General features: G+C 43.0%; 1 protein-coding gene across 1 annotated transcript in view; it reads left to right on the top strand.

Moving 5' to 3' along the window:
- The first annotated feature begins 2,817 nt into the window (after positions 1 to 2,817).
- The window catches only part of AKAP13 (A-kinase anchoring protein 13), a 74,428-nt gene continuing 62,682 nt past the window's right edge, over positions 2,818 to 14,563 (top strand). The window contains exons 1-2 of the mRNA XM_065641336.1: positions 2,818 to 3,519; positions 12,570 to 12,651. Coding sequence (XP_065497408.1) covers positions 3,439 to 3,519; positions 12,570 to 12,651 — 163 coding nt within the window. The 5' untranslated portion in view covers positions 2,818 to 3,438. The remainder of the gene's footprint in view (positions 3,520 to 12,569; positions 12,652 to 14,563) is intronic.

Raw genomic sequence — 14,563 nt, 5'->3', positions numbered from 1 at the left:
GGGACATGTCCTCTGCCCCGTCACCCTGCCTGGTGCTGGCCGGCCCTCGCCACCTACCTGCATCCTCCACCTGAAGTTTCTGTTCCCTCCTGCCCCACGAAGGCACGTGTTGGGTTACTTGTGGCTTTTGGCCATACCAGTGTTATTGTGCACAGCTCAGAAAAATTTGCCTCTGATTTTAACTTCCCAATATGAAGGTTGCACATCAACCAGTGTGTCTCCTGCCTCCTTTGGCTAGAGGTGAGATAACCCGAGCCCCAAACGACTGGATGTTGATGCTCCTATATCGCATCTCTGTGGAAGATGCGGTATCACAGTAATGATGCTCGCATGGCACTGTCTTCTGCAAGGTGACATTGCTCAAGCCCCACAGCCGAACATCTCTTTCTGGTTGCCCAAGGGGCTCTGCAGTTCCAAGGTGAAGTGCTTTAAGTGGAAGGCTTAGGCAGAGCTATGCAGTTGTTGTTCAGATAAAGCTTGGCCTTATATACCAGAAGCTGTAATTGAATTGATTTGAAAACAAACTTAACTGCTGTATCAGTTAAAAATTTACAGGTTCTCCATAATGAAACATGAGAGCATCATTAGGGCACAGCGACTGCTGCAAATTCCTTTACCTGAACTAAATTCCCACACTTTGTTTATAGGTTCCTGTCTTGTAAATTTAGATTTGAGGAAATCCCTGCCTTTTATGGTAGTGTTTGAAGGGCTGGAATGCTGTCACAGCCATTTCTGATTCCTCATCTCGACGGGCACATGATTGCTGGGATTCATTACTTGTGGAGAAAACCGGTGGCTCCAGAAAGTCCCCAAAGTACTACCACATTTCGTGCGTGTCCTAATACTGAAAGCAGAAGTTCCACTCGTCGTTGAGGAGAACAGAGTCATTGGCTGAGATGCTGAGCCGGGGATCGTAGCTGTAAGAGAGCCTCATAGAGGAGATCCTCCTCACTTCAGCTGGTGGTGTGGTGGACATGAAGCTTTGGGTTGTGAGGGAGAGACTGGAGCCTAACGGAAGCGGGGGGAGATACCTCACGTTGACCAGGTAAGAGCATACCTGTGTCACTTACTGAGAGGAGCTGAACCGCTGCCGGTCCCCAGCCCATTCCAGTGCATGGGGACATGTTCATGGCACGATGCCCGAAGATGGACCTTCAAGCGGTGGCTGGCCACTGTGCCACCCAGCTGTGCTGTAGTCTTAGAAGACGCCCTTCGCAGCTTGCTTACTGAGTCTGCTAAGTTTAGAGGGTAATTATGCTTTTGCGTAATCTGGCTGTATGGATTGGGGGTGTTATATCCAGGAGAGCCCAAAATAGTACTTTGTGTTTCTGTGAACTCCCATTCTTCGGTGTTTTACGAAATAGGCGCGGAGGGCAGTCAGTTCCTGTGTTACTCACGGTCAGGCTGCTGGTTTGGGGCGGCCAGAAGACTGGGTAGCACTGGAAAAGAGAGGACCTGGAGCGCCCGCTCGCAGCAGATGGATTTAGACCTCCTCCGGAAGACTCCTTCACGCAAATGCCAAAAAACTCATTTTTTATCCATTTCAGCAGGCTGCAGGGTTTGAGTCACCTTTGCCAGAACTTGAGCTGGTGGTTACAAAGTGCCTTGTACAACCAGGGGACCAGGACCACCCTACAGGGCTGGAAGAAAAGACCTACAAACCCTTAACCAAGCTCCGCGAGCTGAGCGAATCCCAGCAGCAGGAGATGGGCCAGGTCACTCAGCACCCCCAATGGTGGCTTTTGGAGATCTGCAATTAAACGTTGGGTTGATAAGCGCTGTTTCCAACGTCTGTGTTTCCTGCTTTGTAACAAGGGATTAACAATTCCTCTGTTTCTAAAAAAAAAAAGTTCTACTTGCTGCAAACTGCCAACCATAGAACCCCCCTTCCCCTTTTCTTCTCTTTTTTTCTTTTCTTTTTTTTTTTTTTTTTTTACCACCCCCATTCCTTTTTGAATTGGTGAATGAGAGAATGTCTAAAGCCGGGGTAGTATGGAAAGATTTCATCCCTGGAGAGGTCAGGGTGGGGTGGAAAGCAGAGGGGGCTGCAAGGGGGCAGTTCGAAAACAGGAAACCATGTGGCAGAGTGTGTGCAGGGCCCAGCTGATGTGAATGGGCTATTGAGAGGGGAGAGCTCTGACTGGCCCAGCCTTAGAAAGATGAAAAAAACTTTAGGGTTTTTCTTTTAAAGAAAAAAAAAAAAATAGCTCTGCCTTTCAGGCTAGAATAAATGAGGGAAAATTGTATTTTCTGGAAAGCAAGTTGCTGAAGTCTTTTGCTCTGTGTTGCAAACGACAACAAGAAAAATAAATGGCTGATTTCCTTTTTTTCTTTTTTTTCTTTTTTTTGTGTGTGTGTGCACTGATTAAATCATAAGTTTCCATTCCTGTTTTGGGGAAGTGCTAAGCCTTGAAATTGTCTTTCATTCACCTGGCATGTGGGAGAGGGAAGAGTCTTTTTGCCTCTCCAAAAACACGTCCCTTTGCTTCTCGGTCTCTTTTTGGACCGAGCAAACCAAGTGCCTGCAGCCGGAGGTGGAAGAGGCTGGTGAAGAAAAGCTGCTGCTCTTTCTTCCCCTCCTCCCTCCTCTTTTTTTTTTTTTTTCCTCCTCCTCTCTCTGAAGAGATGAATCATGCTCCCACAACTGCAAAGAAATTTTGAAAGCTGGGAGAACACTGGTGCAGGACTAAAAAGGCAAGTAGTGACGTCCCAGCACAGATCAGGAGGGAGTGGCTTTATTTCATTATTTTCTTTTCTTTTGCCCTGTGCTGTCATTAGAAATTTAAACTTAATGCAAAACTAAACCCTCCTGTCTGGTGAACAGTGGACCAACTCGAAAGGAGGAAAGTACCTTTTTTATTGTTTCTTTCAGTGCACGAGGGCGTGAACGAAAAAACACGTTGGTGACAGTATTTACATTGGATACGGCGATTGGCTTTTCTTTTTTCCTGAATTAGACTCGTCGTGGCTGAGCCTACCTTCTGCCTTCCCTCTCGGAGTGTCAGGGTTCCTGCTGCACACATCTGGCTTTTGTTCTCTTTTCGGGCAGGATTTTCATTCTGGTGCTTTTTGGATATCCAAGTTGTCTGGAAAACATTTTTTTTATTATTAGTATTACTATAACAGGAAGGCTGATACCATTCTTAGCAGTTGCAAAAAAAAAAAAAATCCTATATGTATGAAGCTCTCTTCAAATATCTTTTGTTTGCTATAAGTTCCTGCGTTGCCTATATAAGCAAATCTGTTCTGAGAAGACTTTATCAGCTGGTCGCAGCTCTGGGATTTTCTTTTTCCTGTTACGAGGCTCGGACGGGCTGGTGTGCAGAGACACGGGGACTCCTCAGAGCACGTCTGTGAGAGGTCTGGAGTGTTCCTGGCCGCGGTCAGCCCGGGGTTCATGGTGGGCTCTGCTCCTCCGCTTCCAGCTTTGTGGACAAAATGTACGAACGCCACAAGAGGCGATACAGCCTGTGCGACATCTCCAAGGTGGACAGGACTGTAGATGTTGTGTTGTTAAAGGTATGACGTTTGTGAACACTTATTTATGGGTTCCTTTCCCCATCTCCGATGGGTCGATCTGTTCCCCGCTGTACCCATCCCCTGAGCTGGAGGGGGAGCGGGTGGAAGGTGCTATCAAACCATGCCATGCTAAATATTATTATCCCTGCAACCAGATAATCTCTTGTGGCATGCAATCAGATGCCCTTTCGGATTGCTCTCTCTGGCCATCTTCTCCATCCTCTGTCTTTAAATGGTCCCCTCCTGTTTTGCAACCTTTACCGCTTGCAGGTGGGTTTTCTGTCTAAGGTGTAATTTGGCAAAGAGTTTTCATTTCCAGTGGTTGCTTTTGGGGTCGATATGTGCATGTTCCCTGAAAGGTGTGCTCTGCCAAAAAAAGGCACGGTGGATCCTCCTTTGCCTCTGTTTTTTTGTGTTTGAAGGGTGTTGCTGTCAGTCTTATTGTTTGGGTGTGAGTTTTGTCTGAAGAAAGGTTGGAGCAAGAGCCAGGAGTGGCTCTTGGCTAATTGTCCCAGTGTGTTCCTCCTCTAATCTAAAATTAGCAAGTGCTCCACCAAATGGCACGGTGGCAGTCTGGGAATGTCCTGTCTCCCTAACAGCTTTTTGGAGCTTCAGTGGTTTCCTGGCAAAAGTGGATGGAAATCGGAAAGCAGCCAGAGGGACTGACTGCAAAACACAGCCCAGCTTAGGGACCTATTTCTCACTTTTCTTAGCTGAGGCAGTGGGTTTCTGCATGATCGTGTGCTTCCTTTTTTATGATTTTTTGCTTCATGCTTTTGCTTCCGAGTCAAGAACACAGATAATTTTATTTTCAGATTATTCTTGTTCTACTTCATCTGCACTAAAATAGACCTAACACTTGTTGACTTGCACTGTTAGGAAAAAAAAAAATATTTTCCTTTAATTCAATGTATCCTTTGTTTTTTAGTGACACAAATAATGTTTTCTCTAACAACTCAGTTTTGTTGAGTGTCTTTGAACTCTCATGTTAGTGATGCTGGTTGAGGGTTAAATCCTCTCGTATTCAATCTGTAGACACCCTGTGAGTCATTAAAAAATGTAGACATATTGTACACACACTACTTGTGTGAAATGACTGCTTAATAATTCTTGAGAGAAGACCTGATACCCCTGACAACCTGAGTTGCTAATATAAAAAACACAATCTTTTTGTAAAAAGTATCTGAATACCTGGGTTGAAATGTAATTCACTATAATTATCCAACTTCAGTGTTTCTGATGTCATCAGTTCCTTAAATTAGTTTTTGTTTAGCAGAACTTAGATTTTATAACAAAATGTGGCTCTTGTTAGTTCCCACTAGTATTTTCCTAATTGAGTTTCAAAACCGTGGGTTATGCTGTCTGTTCCTGCCAATGACTCAGTGTCCATATATGTGTGCGTGTGTGCACGCATTGCTGCTCCCAACATGGGCTGTACAGGCTGCAGATGTTTAAAATAGGAGGGTGACAGTGACAGCTGTAGTTACAATCAACTTTAGCTTGATTTTCAGTCATTCTTCATGTTTTAGCTGGTTTATATAACATAACGGGTAGATGAAATTAAATTTTGATGATCTGCGGATCCAAGCCAGCACCAGAGTGCGTCAGTGGCAGATCATTTCTTGACGTTAATGGGAGTTGGATCAGACCCTTAATGAGGGAGTTGTCTGTTGAGTTTGTTTTTAATTAAAATACTTAAAACTGTACCTTATCTAAGTCATTGTATTTTGGTGAGTTAAGAGGACAGGGTTTCTTAAGTGTCAAGTATTAAAAAGCAAGTAAGTATTCTTACAACAAAAGCAAACCCGAATAGGATTCATCAGGAGTGTTTGATATGAATAAAATTTTAACAAGATACTTGCAAAGCACCCAACAGCTTTCAGTTTGGCCTACAAATGGACATGGACAAGACGTCTTTTCTTTGAGTGGTAGATGAATACGTTCTTTGCTTCAATTTAAGACTTGGTACCCATGACATAGGAAAGAAAAACAGCTGGCGGAGAAGGGCAACTGGAGCAAGTTGTGAACAAAGAAGGTCTTGTGACATTTGGGTTACTAAATGTTTATAGATGGCATTTTATTTGCATTCATTGCAACTGTTCTTAGTCGTAAAAGAATTTTGGTTCCTACCGACTATTTTGCAATGCAAGTGTCTTCTGAAGGGTCAGTGTGCTGGGGCTCAAATTTTACATGTTTAGATTGTGCCTGAAAACAGTGGCTTGTGGAGTTAGGGAAAGAAAAAACAAACCGAACCCTCAGAAATTTTGGAGGTTGGTGCACACAATTATTTTTAGCTTTAATGTTGTTTCTTCCTCCACCCCACATATGAAAAAGCAAGAGGCAGTGGATAAATCAATGTCCTAGCCCTTATGTCGAGGTAGGACTTCATCTTTACTGCGGCTTTGTTTGCTGCTGCAGCAATGCAAATGTGATGAGTTTGGTTACTGAGCATAGTGATTTGCCACTGTACAGGGAAGCCTGAATGATGCAGAAATGGCATAAAAATCTGCCATCATTTTTCCTGCTGGGATTGCATTGTAGCCGATGAGGGAGAACGTGTCGGGCACATGGGATGTCTGCGGGTCTGAACAATTCATTGAGCTCTGAGCAGCTACGTGCAGGGTAAAACAGTCTGGGCTGTGTTATTCCAAGATCCAAAATGGGAAGTCTCAGTGTGCCCATGTGTGAGTTGACAGCCCTGTCTCATTTTTATGTTGTGCTTCCTACTGCAAATATATCTAGGGACAGAATACAGACACCACACTGGCTGGCACCTTGCAAATTCATGTGAAGTCAGACAAGTGTTCAAGTCTGGATGAACAGGCTGTGCTTTGCAGAGTTGTGGCATAAGAAATGGGCTCCCTTTGAGAATGGGAGACTGAGCAATCGCAACGGAAATGTATTATAATTGCTCATTATCTGTATCTACATTTTGCCTTTGTAGATAAATGTTAAGTATAGGCAGAAAGTGTAAATTTTTTCAAAACTGGGGAAATGAGGTTTGATTTAGCTGCTCTTCAGATGAACAGATCCCATTCAGCTTTCATTTAAAAACCGGAATATTATTCATGAATTTACAACCAGCCTAATGTTATATAAATAATTAAGGCGTTTTGAAATGAAAGGGGCAGCATTATCCATGTGTTATTCTGCTCCCTGGCAGAGGGCTGCTCTGATAGCTCTACCCCAGTGCCGAAGCAGATCCTCTGGAATGAACCCTGCCCAGCTACGGCACAGTGCAATTTGCAGCATCCTGAGCTAAAGCTAGAATGTGGAGAAGGTCCCCAAATTTACTGAAACTAAGACATCTTCCGTTGTATGTTATCATACTTATAAAACATTATTTTCTGTGCGCTTTGGTTTTGGTTATTTGACACGTAAACATGTTCATTCCTTCATTTGGAGTTTGAGACCAAGAAGTACCATCCTCAGATGATGGGTAGGCAGAGTCTCATCAAACTTCGTGGCCCTAAAATCTCTCTGAACTTTAATCGTGCATCTGTCTGCAGTAGTTTGGTTGTTGATGGGACAGCAGGAGAGAAGTGTATTTATTATGATGTAGAGAGCTTTTAAGTTCATCTGGTTTTGTATTGTGTAGAATTAGAACTGGAAAAATAGCTTAAATTAAATGGATCTGTTTTCACCTTGAGCATACACGAGTCTCTGGAAATTTTCCTTCCATTTTAGTCAAAAGATGTTTTTTATCCAAAGCCATTGCTGCTATTTTTAAAGCTTAATTAAAGTTTGTTGTTACGAGGACTCTAATTCTCCTGGTGGAGGAGGACACCCCAGTGCCAAGGGCTGGAAAATGTTTTTGGGACACACGTTCCTTCCCCGTTTGGGACATTGTCAAGGGAAAAGTGCACTCCAGGAATTCAGTATTGCTCTTACACCACAAAGTGCTCATTTGTTCACTCATTTAAAATGTCCTGTGGTTGTAGAAGCCTCCTCTGGTGTAATCCTTTAGTGTAGATTTCTATAGCACTGCTCGCTTGTTGCTGTGAGCAAAGTCGCTTTGGACCTGCTTGAAAAAACATTCTCCTGATACAGTGTCACCAGTTCTTTGAAGCTAAAAGGCTTGATGTAGCATATTCACAGTATTAGAAGCTAAATCTCTATAGAAATGCAAGTGTTTTCACTTTGTCCCTTTTGGCATACGTTGGATAATGGTCTTTGTATTCCTCATCCACATTGTAAAATCTTCCCCTAAAGCTTAAGCCAAGAAAATATGCAGGGAGATTAATTTTTTTTTTTTTAATCTGGAATTTGTAAGCAAATTTATATGTCTGCTCTTAATACTGTCTGGCACGATGATTGTCAAAGCAGTGATTTTTGCTCTTAATGTGAGTTTCGTGTATATGGACTTCGTTTGCATCAATGGGCTGTTGAAGGAAGACACTGAAATTCCTTCCTCAGGTGCCCCATCCCTCATGCACCTTTAAAGTATTGCATGTTTCCTGCTATTTTTGTTCTTCAATTGATATTTCTATCAGTTATTGCTCAGTATGGTGCACAAGTACTTAATGATACACCAAGCAAGCTAGTATTGTTATACTAAATATTCTCCTATGTGAAATGATATCTGGTTTTGCTGCAAGTTAGAACTTGGTCTAGAAGCTGGGAGGAGGAAGAAAAAGAAAAAAAGGAGAGAAATGAAAACTTGTAAATTTAGGACAAAGTTAAAACAATGTGGAGAGAAGATGAATCTCTAGAGGTTTGCTAGGAAATGAAAGTTAAAATCATCTGGTACCTTCTGCTCTGGAGACGTTGATTTATATCGCTACTAGGAAGGCTGACAAGTGAAAACTTTTAAAATAGCCGAAGATTTCCTGAGAGATCCGTGTGTTTTCTTTATTGTGAAATGGAAGGCAAGAAGAGTTAAAATAAAACCAGAGGGAGAGGAAAAAAGTCTTTTCCATGGTGGAAAGGTAGGAGAGGTGCATGAGAGCCAGGTAGGGACTGGTCCCCAAGGCAAGAGTTTCTAGCAAGTTGCTCAGCCAGAAGTAAACGTTTTTCAAGTGTCTTCTGAGAAGGAGGTGCCAGTTCTGGTTTTTGTGGGTAGGCACCGCACAGGACCACAAGCACGGGAGGGGATCGGAGAACTGATCAGACAAAACTTGTCGTGCGAGGGAGAGGAAGGAAGAGCCTGGGAAGAGGGGCTGGGGTCACTCGTCATTCCCATGTGATGGAAGACGTCCCAGACCCATTTGTCTCGCAGATTGTCCAGCGCCGTCCTTTTCTTATGTAAAGAGGTTTTTGCATTAAGTCACTTCAAGTTTCAAATTAAATGTCTGGAGGAAGATGTCTCTGAGAGTCAGGAAATACATGTGTTTGTGCCCAGGACGAGCAATCAAACAGTCTGCTCCTTGCAGCTCCAGCTGGTGTCCTAAAGCCCTCTTTGGACACCTAGTCTGCTGGTGTTTCACAGGCAAATGGCAAGTCCTCTGGGATTTGCTTTTTGGTGCCTGGGGACACACTTCTGTGATTCATTCTGTGTCTGGGCTGCAGATAAACATATTCAGGCTCCTGCATGGAAAAAATAGCTGGTTCTCTCCTGGCGTTTTTTCAAAAGCTGCGTATTGAAACTCTGTTCCCAGCGGCTGTTCTATTTTCCCTTCTGCCATCTGAACACTGCTGCATCCTCTGCTCCCGCCGCAAAGACTTGGGATGCCCAGAATCGATGGGTTTTTATTGGTGCGGGCAAGGCAGAAAGTGCGGGGGGGGTTTGTCATCTCCTGTGGCCACCAGCCTGTGGTCCTGTCGTTGGGTTTCTCTTGGCAAAACAGAGGGAAGAAGGGAGGAGTATATTCTACAACTGGATTTTCTCTACAGCCCTGTCTGTACCTGAAGTTCTGAGTTAAATATGAGCAGAGTTCAGCTGTCGAGGAGGGATCCCAGTACTCAGTCTTGGGCTGAGGATAATGAGGTTTGTGTTTTGAGGATCTGTGGACCACCCAGTTGCCTGAGAGCATGCAGTAAACCTCGCGCAAATCCCATCTGGGCTCGTTTTGGGATAGAGAATACTTGTATATAGCAGTGGTTTCCTTTGTTTGTATTTTGATGATGATGATGATTATTCCTCAGTTAGGGCTACTGAGATAAATATTTGGTTTCTCATGTGTTACTTTGTAGCTAATCAGGTACATCTGAAAGAGCACCTTAAACCTCAGTGTTGCGCTCTCATTACTTTTTTTTTTTTTTAAAAAAAAAAAAAAAAAAACAGACATTTTCAATACTTGGCAGAGTCACAGGGCAGAGGAGAGAGCTGGCTGGGTAATGGGAAAAATACTCAAATCTTTTTTGAAAAAATGCCAATGTCTATAATGCATTTTCAGTGTATGACTCAATTGGTTCTATTAAAGGAAAAAATATAATGTTAATTCAGCCTAATATAGTTTATTCTATTACCAATCAACTGATAGACGTGAGTCTCCTCATATTTTTCTTACTGCTAATTATTGAACAGCATGTTTAATGATCAGTTTCCAATAGTAGATATCAGTATAAATCAGGATTAGTTCCCTTAAACTTGATGGAGATACATTGGTTTAAGAGTAAGGAGGAAGGAGTTAGGTGCAAGCCAGTCAGAAGGAGGCAGAATTTGATTTTATATCTGAAATGGGTCGTTCTTTTCTTTGTGTGGGCTTGAGCACATTTGCATTTGTCCTCCTGTTTGTGTTCAGGCTCAACCTCTAGATTTGCCTTTAATAAAATATAAGACAGCGTGCTGCAAATTTAATTCTGCTTTGCCTTGAGAGAAAATAATATTAACATGATATTTATTGACTTAAGAGGTCTTTTAAGGCTAAAAATTATGTATAAATTCTGCAGTGAAGTTTAATTGCTAAGGTTAGATCCCCCCCATCCTCACTGAGAACAGGGAGTGTCTTTGTTGCATTGAAAGAATCCAAACGATGACCCACTGCCCGTGTAACAGTTAAAACTCAACATCTTTATGTCACTTTGGAAAACAAACAAACAAACAAAAGAACTGGTTTGAGTATTTGCTTACAAAAGGCTTTGTCAGACTTCAGACTGACAGTCTTTTCCTCTCCACCTCTCATTTAATATATATGTAATATATGTAAAAGGGAGAAGATGGATATTCAGATGTGTGTGTGCATTGAGTAGAGGTCAGGGAAGGATGGGATCTCAGATGTATGAAATACAGGGGGTCTAATGGGATCTTAGATGAATGTGCATACAATCCATATGGATGAGCAGGGGCAGCGAGCAACAGGTAGGAAGCATACATCGTATCTAAGAGGGAGAGGGACATCCAGGTGAGATGTACACTGAGGTCACCCCAAGACCTCACCCTGGTAGAGCACAAGGTCTCCATCACCTCTCCTGGGAGACTCCTGTTCATTTTTCCCCTCTCAGATCTTCTCTGCTTCTTCTCTGTCCCCACTAGCAAGAGCTCCCAAAGGTCACGGCATCCTCGCTGCTGGAGGATTTTAAGGGCATGTTGGATTAAGAGCTCTCTGATTATAGTTGAGCCTGACTTGGAGCAGTAGAAAGGGACTAGCTGATCTGTCAAAGGCCCTTCCAACCCCATTTTGTCATCACAGAAGTACGGAGAAGGACAAAACCTAAGGAAGAAAAATGTGCTGTAGGTCCCGGGGAGTGCGCTGGCAGGAGCCCCTCCGGTGACGGGCAGGGGGACGCAGCCAGACCGGAGAGGAGCAACGGCCAGCGACTGCAAATAACAAGTTCCATGATCTCAGCGAGCAAGGGAAGAAGGATGTGGGTCATTAGTCAAGGCAGCAAGTCAGGTCAAGGGTAGGAGAGTCTTGGTTTATAACAGGAATAAAAAGGAAAAAGAAGTGCATTTAATAACATGGGAGAAAGGAGAACATCGAAAGGATGAGAATCCAGCAAGAGACCGTGAAAATGGAGCAAGATCACAGATGAGATTTGAAGACAGGTCAGAGGAAAAAAAGTAAATAGTAAATAGTAAAAATTCTCTATTTGACAGAGAAAGGGAAAAGGAAATTATTTCAGGAGAGAAAAGGAAAACCAGATAGAGGACAGGAGAAGTAGTTGGCAAATCAGACGAAGTCATCCCTTTCAGTAGCTTTCTTTAGCTACAACATAACATGCGAGATACTGTGTGTTGAGGCAGGTCAGGAGGGGGAACAACCTCTGGATTTCATGACGTGGGACATGGGATCGTCCAGGCGAGAGCTGCTTGTGTTTGACAATAGAGGCATTCAGCTCGGAGGAACAGCTGAAGGAGAGAGAGCAAAGGGGCTTCCAGAGTCTACCAGCTGCGGACAGAAGCAATGGGAAGTGTATGTTGGATGAGCCAAGGGTTGTGGATAGTCCAGCAGGCTCAGAATCAAAATGTTGGACAACACAACCCAAGTGAGGAAGAGTAAAGCAGAGGCAGATGGGGAAGAAGACTGAGAATAGATCAGTCATCCTTGCTGAAAGACTGGAAGTCATGGACAGGGTGAGATGATAAGGACTGATGTTGAAATAAACCATGTGATGTGTGTTAGTGTTAAAAAGGGGGTTTCTACCATCATCATCATTTCAGTTAATGCAAACACAAAGTGCTTCTGGTTCTCACCATGACCTGGGCACTTCCCAACTCTCATTTCCACATTATCTGAGCACCTTACGATCTTTAAGGTAACTATCTTTAAAGTAATATGGGCGGTAAGGAATTGCTATTCTGTAGATAGTGAACCAAGGCATAAAGCAGAGGAGTATCTTTCCTGCAGTCCTGCTACACGTGGAAGTGAGAAATGAAGCCAGATTTCTTCACTCCTCAACTAGTAGCTTAAGCGCTGGCTCATCCTCCCTCTGAACTCCTGCCTTGAGCGGGAGCCACCTTGAAATCATACTTTCCACGGAGAAATAAAAGTTTTTTGGCATATCTTAATGGTTTGTTTAGTGATGCTAAGCAAAGGTTTTTATTATTGGGACAAAATGAAGCCATAACTATGTATCTGCTGGTCGATGCAGGGTGAGGCTGCAGAAGAGGCTAACGGGGGTGTTAGTGACATTGGCCTTCCTTTGATTTGCTCCGGTCTGTTTTTCAGATAAACCGCGAAAGCTGGTGTTCATTGGAGCCATGTCCCGATTCTTCTCTGCTGGAACGCAAGCGGACGCGGGAGTCTCCAGGTGAGCAGCTCTGGACAGGCAGCCCTGCAGTTCTCCTCACCTTTTCTTTCCTTCTTTTTGTTCTTATTTTTGACAACTTTGCCTCGAAGGGTAAAATACATAAACTAAAGAAAATGTGTAATGAATTTGCTGTGAGTCATCATTAGCACATGGCTGTAGCACTTGACTTGCAGTGAGTTGTGTGGTGTGTCACCTTCTTTTTAAGTAGTTTTGCATTTAAAGTACTTCAGCATTTTTATTTTTATATTATTTTTTTGTTTGTTTTAAATGAACTTGAAATGTATGATGGGGGCAGGCACATGGTCTCTAGCCAAACAATCAGAAATTTGAGCTCCTGAATCCATATTTAGATCCAAATCAGTGGCTTAATTTTTTTTTTTTCCACTGAAATTTGCCATGATTTCCAGGCTTCAGGAAGCAGGAAGGTTGCTCAGAGCCATCGTTCCCACACCCTGCCCACTGGCCCTGCATTGCTGGCTGGTGCTTGCTTGCTTTCTTTTCCACTGGGACAGAAGATCTTGTCTGGGCAAGTTTCAAAGAGGAGCTGGTGTCCAAGATAGAGAAAAAAGCATTTCATTTCATTGAATTTTGCATATTCAAAACAAATAGAGTGATGTATCAGGGCCCTGAATACTGAGTTTGTTTGGACTGTTCATAGAGAGGACACTATTTCCCTTGCTCTCATTATGAGCAGGTGTCTTACCTGATTCTTCTTCCATTTATCTAAGAGACTTGAAAGAAAACCAGGGGTTGAATCACTGACTGTTGATGTGAAATTCAAACCCAGTCTTTCCAGAGTGTAGGCTAAGAAGTGATAATTTGGGTGACTAACCCAAGGGGTTTAGTCTAGGTAGAAGTTGTAGCTCCCATCAATGTTAAATAACTGCTTTTTTATTAAAAAAAAAATAGTCCTGTGTTTAGAATAGTCATGAGCAGTGAGCAGCTATTTTAGGAGCGTTTTACAGGAAAACCTGCAGTATCACCATGCTGCTTCTTTCCTAATTGTGTCCCCAAATCCCTTGTGTTTTGGAATGATATTTTTACACTTCAGGCAAGAGTTATTGCACTCTGGCTGCAGGATGATGTGCGCTCGTTTGACTTGCCAAATGTATGATCGTGTATTCATATGGATCATTATTAGTTACTTATTGGTTATCTGATGCAATATCATACTATAGAAATAGAATATTAATTATATAATCAGGTACCATATATACAAATATATATTAATAATTATAGTAATGCCTTTCTGTAACACAAGCACAAAGAGGCAGATTTTTAAGTTGATGAATGTGCCCCCCAGTTGGACTGAAGCAGCAGGAAGATCTCAGGCTCTGCAGGTTCTGGCTCTAGTAGAAATATTGTCATTAATGCACACGTATCCCTCTGGCTGCACTGCAGTGCTGTGCGGTGGAGAGAGGGCAGGAAAAATCTGGCAACACCTAACAGCAGTAGAACTACTAGCTGTCGTAACGTGGCTGACTTAAAACTACATAACTTGGTAGGGAATCTGACCTTTTTCACCTGCTGAGTAATCCTGCTGAAATCACTCCTAAGCACAGAGTCCTCAAATCTTAGAAGGTAACTCCAGAAATTGTAGCTTCTCATTTTCTGTCAATGCTTTTGAAATTAAATGCCTGGAGGAGCAGGGAAGATACGTAACCATCAGCATGGATCTGGAGGGCTCAGCCCTTTTTTGGAGGACACGAGGCTTTGGAAAATACACGTAAAACAGTTGCTTGGAAATTTTCTTCCTAGAGCTTTTTACTGTGTCTTTTTTTTTTTTTTTTGCCTCTATATTGTATGCAGAAACGTGTTACCATCATCATTGTATATGTATTTTACAGAAGCAGCTCTATCAATCCAGCATGTGCAGGGAGCAGGGGGTGGACGCGGGATGGGAGTGGCGGTC

The sequence above is a fragment of the Caloenas nicobarica genome, chromosome 10, assembly GCF_036013445.1.
Source record: "Caloenas nicobarica isolate bCalNic1 chromosome 10, bCalNic1.hap1, whole genome shotgun sequence".
Lineage (NCBI taxonomy): Eukaryota > Metazoa > Chordata > Aves > Columbiformes > Columbidae > Caloenas > Caloenas nicobarica.
This window is presented reverse-complemented; position numbering and strand designations above follow the sequence as displayed.